Below are 5,843 nucleotides of genomic sequence, written 5' to 3'. Positions count from 1 at the left end.
ACTTTGAGGCATTTTATGCACTCTGATACCTTATTTACATTTTAAGTACAAAATAAATTACGAGTGTGGATCAACTTGTTTTCATTGTGAATAAGAAAACAGCCACCCAACACCTCCAAAAGATCAGTATAACTTGTAAAGTGATAGCTTGAAGTGAAAAATAAGAATTTACACCTGAGTTGGAAAGTGTTACATTGAAGACCAAAAACAAAAGCCGTGAAGAACAAAATGTCAAAGTAACTCAAAATGACTTAGTATGCTAATTATGTTCATGACAGTAAAGTCATATACAGAAAAACGTCTACATGCCAGTTGCGATGACATCGAATGGCATCAAATTTCTTTTAATGCAATTACAGACATTAGCCAATACACTGTTCAACACCTTTCTGTTCCCATAACACACAGTAAAAGGTTTCTTTAAAAGTAAATACACAGTACAACAATCAAAATGTCTTTGATGTTTGTTATGGAAAAAATACAGAAAAAACCCAGTAATGTTGACTTGATTATGTAGAATGTATTTTTTTTAAATTCAAATATTTATTAGCCATTATAAAGGTCAAAATCAAGACACCTTGTGTATTGTGTATATACTCAGTGTTGTGTATAGACTCAGTATTGTATTTACTCAGTATTGTGTATATTCTCAGTATTGTGTATTTACTCAACCTTTCAACAATTCACACCTCTGCATGATTATTTTAGGAGAAGTGCCTGTACATTAGTAATCAGTGTTATTACATCAAATCATTTTGGCTGAACAGAACAATCTTTTGAGGTGTTTAGAAATTTCTTTCATTTTGAGCCCGTATATAAGTGGGTTAAACAAAGGATGATACAAAATAATTTGTAACGTCATTATTAAGCGTGCAGTTTTTGGAAAATTGGATTCTATTCGTGCTATGCTGATATCATATGCAAACAAAATGGAGATACTGATTAAAACCAACAGGTGGGGTAAACAGGTCTGTGCAGCTTTTCTCCTGACTTCTCTACTACTTCGATAGGTTATTATAAACATCCTGGTGTATGTAAAAACTATGAAAAGCATGGGCAGAATTGAGAGATCTAATAAACAGACTACACCAAATACAGTAATTACTCTTGATGTTACACATTGAAGTTTGTAAATTGAATTGTTACAAAATATTCCTTTTAGAGTTAGGTCACACAGTTTTGCTTCAGAACTTAATATTGTTTGAACTAAAATATGACAAGCAGGCACAAACCAAGCAAACAACAGGAACATACTCACTGTGTTTTTTGTCATGATAGTGTGATATTGCAGAGGTTTACATATAGACACATATCTGTCATAGGCCATGGCTGACAACAGTAAAAATTCTGAACTGCCTAAAGTATAAAATATTTGAAATTGAAAGAGACAAGCTGAATAAGATATGATCTGTTTTTCGCATAAAAAGTCAACCAAAAGCTTTGGGTAGATATTCGTGCTGTATAGAACAGAGTTTACTGACAAAGCTGCAATGAACATGTACATAGGTTCATGGAGGTTTTGGTGAAACCAGATAAGGTACACAATAATAGAATTACTGCAGATTATTAGAATATATGCTATGAACATAATAAAAAAATAAACATATCTGTATTTGTTTACTTCAACATGCCCATCCAGAGTTATATAAGTTACATTTGCATGATCATCCATTAATGTTGTCTTAAACTAAATGTCTAGATGCTGAGTAATAAAACAAGCAATTTTATGACAAGCGTGCATTAATTCCTAATAAGAGCTCTAACTTACATGACAACCCCAACATCCAACCTGTACTGTTGTGTCTCACACATTCATAGATACCTGACCTTGGAAATTACCTGGTGTTTGTTCTTTTACAAAATTAAGAAAGTGAACTGTTTGAGTCTGTGGAAAGTTTTTATGAAATTGCTTTGCCCCCCAAGGAGCTCATTACACTCTCCACCAATAGTTACTGATACATAAAGAACTTCATCAGACTCTGGAGGCCTGAAGTTGCAGGCTTTTCTTGACCATGTGCTCCATGACACAATCTTTCCAACTTAGAATAGTCTTAGTCTTTCCTCCAGGAGACTGGGGTGCGTGTCTTGTTTGAAAATTAAAGCTAAAATCGTAAATGGAAATAAATCTCATCTGTTAATTGAACCAGGTGAGTCCAAGTTTAAGATCTTTGGTTCCAACCGCCGTGTCTTTGTGTTACGGAGAAAAGGTGACTGGATGGATTCTACATGCCTGGTTCCCTCTGTGAAGCATTGAGGTGGAGTTGTGGGGGTGTGGGGCTGCTTTGTTGGTGACAATGATGGGAGAATTATTCAAAATTGAAGAAATACTGAACCAGCATGGCAACCACAGCTTCCTGTAGCAACATCCGTTCCAGCTTGCGTTTAGTTGGACCATCATTTATTTTCCATCAGGACAATGACCCCAAACACACCTCCAGGCTGTGGAAGGGCTATTTGACCAAGAGGAAGAGTGATGGAGTGCTGCGCCTCCACAGTCACCGGATGTGTTGTTTCATACACTGTCAGAAATAAGGGTACAGTAGGGGTCCATTTCTGTCCCCCAAGGTACAATCTATACTAACGTACCCCATAGGGCTCATTGTTGGACCTCAAGGAACATATATATGTACCTTTTTGAGGGTCAAAAGGTACATATATGTTCCCAAGCAACCCTCAAGGGTACAGTTTTTGTACCCTTGAGGGTACAGCCCCAGTGACAAGCCATTGTACCCCTAAAGGTACAATTATGTACTTCATTTTCTGAGAGTGTAGTCTTGATTCAACTTCATGCTGATCATCAACACGCATCAACACTGTCATAGATACATACACACAGTATAGATCAAAAGTTTGGTTACACCTTCTCATTTAATTTGCGCCCGTTATTTTCATGACTACATTGTAGATTATCACTGAAGGCATCAAAACTATGAAGGAAAACATGTGGAATTATGTACTAAACAGAAAAGTGACAAATAACTGAAAACGTGTCTTTTATTCTAGTTTCTTCAAAGAACCCCCCCCCACCCCCCCTTTCTTCTGATTACATTCTTGGCATTCTCTTGATGAGCTCCAAGAGGTAGTCACCTGAAATGGTTTCCCAATAGTCTTGAAGGAGTTCCCAGAATGCTCACCACTTGGCCCTTCTGCCTCCACTCTGCAGTCCAGGTCCCACTAAACCGTCTCAATTGGGTTCAGGTCCGGTGACTGTGAAGGCACACCAATCCATCACTCTCCTTCTTGGTCAAATAGCCCTTACACAGCTTGGAGGTGTGTTTGGGGTCATTTTCCTGTGAAAAAATAAATGACGGCCCAACTAAACGCAAACCGGATGGGATGGCATGCCGCTGCAGGATGCTGTGGTAGCCATGCTGGTTCAGTATGCCTTCAATTTAGAATAAATCCAAAACAGTGTCACCAGCAAAGCCCCCACACACAATCACACCTCCTCCTCCATGCTTCACGTCGGGAACCAGGCTTGTAGAATCCATCTGGTCACCTTTTTTCCGTTGCACAAGACACGGCGGTTGGAACCAAAGATCTTAATCTTGCACTCATCAGCCCAGAGCCCAGATTTCCACTGGTCTAATGTCCATTCCTTGTGTTTTTTGGCGCAAACAAATCTCTTTTGCTTGTTGCCTCTCCTTAGCCATGGTTTCCTAGCTGCCATTTGACCATGAAGGCCCGATTCTCTCAGTCTCCTCTTATCAGTTGTTCTAAAGATATGTCTGCTGTTAGAACTCTGTGTGGTATTCATCTGCTCTCTAATCTAAGCTGCTGTTAACTTGCAATTTCTCAGGCTGGTGACTCAGATGAACTGTCCTCAGCAGCAGAGGGGACTCTGGGTCTTCCTTTGCTGGGGTGGTCCTCATTTGAGCCAGTTTTGTTGTAGCGCTTGATGGTTTTTGCAACTGCACTTTGGGACACATTCAAAGTTTTCCTAATTTTCCGGACTGACTGCCCTTCATTTCTTAAAGTAATGACGGCCACTTGTTTCCCTTTACTTAGCTTATTGGTTCTTGCCACAATATGAATTCTACCATTTGTCCAGTAGGTTGTCGACTGGGTATCAACCTGACTTTTGCACAACACAACTGATGGTCCCAACTCCATTAACAAGGCAAGAAATTCCACTAAATAAACCTGACAAGGTCCACCTGTGAAGTGAAAACCATTTCAGCTGACTACCTCATGTAGCTCATTGAGAGAACACCAAGGGTTTGCAGTGCACTCAAGAAAGCAAAGGGGGGGTGCTTTGAAGAAACTAGAATATAAGACGTGTTTTCAGTTATTTGACACTTTTTTTGTCTCGTATGAAATTCCACAGGTGTTCATACATAGTTTTGATGCCTTCAGTGATAATCTACAATGTTAACAGTCAAGAAAATAAGTTCGAAGATGTGTCTAAACTTTTGGCCTGTGCTTTATATGTAAAACGAGATTATTCATCTTAAGGGGGTTATACTAAGGTGCTTCATAAATAAAGTTGATTTCCTACTTGTTGCTCATGGCAGCTGAAGAGAACATGATCACCATCATGTGTGGCAGTATAAGACCACTTTAAACTCGTAACCTTCCTTTTATTTTGCATTATTACCAGTTGGGAACCCTGCACTGAAACTAGCAGATTGTGACTTGTGCTGGTGCTTGATATTAGCACCCTGAGGACATTCAGGACTTAGCCCAAACGTCTGTTGGGGGGGGTCCTGCCCGGACAAGTTTTTTATGCACTCACAGCGGTGTTTTGGTGTCACATGTATGGAATACAAATATATATGGAATACAAAATATAATCAGAAAAAGTAAATATATTGGCGCCCATATGAACATATGAAAAATTATTGTTTTTCATTTTTTTTTTCTTTTCCTTTTGTTTTTTCTTGTGTTGTACTAAATGTTACTATCCTATGTCTTTTTTACTGTAACTCCAACCTGCCTGATGGACTGCAGATGGAAACGTGTACTGCTGTACTTGTTCATCAGTGTGCATAGTCCTGAACCAAGAAATTAAATTAAATGAAAGAAGTCTAGTCCTCCACAGAAGCCCAGGGTTCAAATCCGACCTGCGACAGGTTTCCTGCATGTCGTTCCCCTTTCTCTCCCCTTTAATGTCCTAGCTTTCCTGGTGATAAAAGAAAGAAGTGCCCAAAGAATAAACTTTAAAAGAAGAATACAGTATATATTATGTATTTTCTTAGATGAAACTACCCAGCAGTATTTAAAACCATTACAATGAGCTCTACCTTTAACAGCTGCAACATTAATGCATCCTGCCCATCCAGGGTTTTTAGGCACTCTTCTACCTTAAATAGATGTACGAAGAAATTTCCAGTGTGAATCTATTTATTTTCATTGTGAAGAAGAACTAAAATCGAGCGGTGAACAACAAATATTATTGTTACTCAAAACAACTACAATTATCTGTAAAATGAAAGGCATGTTGAAAGTAAAAAAGGTACAGCGGTGAACAAAAAATATTCTTACTTCAAAGAACTTAGCTTGCTGATTAGATTTATGAAAGTAAATAAAATACAGAAAAACTACATTTACCTTGACTTGATAATTTAGAATAGAGTTCTTATTTTTGTATTCATACAAATATTAACCATTAAAAAGTTAAAAATTAAGACACTTTGCACTTTTTGTATATACTCAGTATTGTGTATATACTCAGTATTGTGTATTTACTGTACCTTTCAACAACTTACATCTCAGCATGATTATTTTAGGAGAAGTGCCTGTACATTAGTAATCAGAGTTATTACATCAAATCATTTTATATATTTTATATATATATATATATATATATATATATATATATATATATATATATATATATATAT

General features: G+C 37.5%; 1 protein-coding gene across 1 annotated transcript; it reads right to left on the bottom strand.

Annotated features, from left to right (window-relative positions):
* Positions 1-745: 745 nt before the first annotated feature.
* LOC117952752 (olfactory receptor 6N2-like) lies at positions 746-1,672 on the bottom strand. The gene has a single exon (XM_034885278.1). It carries the CDS (start codon positions 1,670-1,672, stop codon positions 746-748), a length of 927 nt encoding a protein of 308 aa, XP_034741169.1.
* Between the last annotated feature and the right edge of the window lie 4,171 nt (positions 1,673-5,843).

Source organism: Etheostoma cragini, chromosome 11 (assembly GCF_013103735.1).
Source record: "Etheostoma cragini isolate CJK2018 chromosome 11, CSU_Ecrag_1.0, whole genome shotgun sequence".
Taxonomy (NCBI): domain Eukaryota; kingdom Metazoa; phylum Chordata; class Actinopteri; order Perciformes; family Percidae; genus Etheostoma; species Etheostoma cragini.
Note: the sequence above shows the minus strand (reverse complement) of the source record. Positions and strands in the feature narration are given on the sequence as shown.

Bases quoted from the DNA above. Each gene is read 5' to 3' on its own strand.
- LOC117952752 (XM_034885278.1), bottom strand. From the start codon at position 1,672: ATGGATGATCATGCAAATGTAACTTATATAACTCTGGATGGGCATGTT.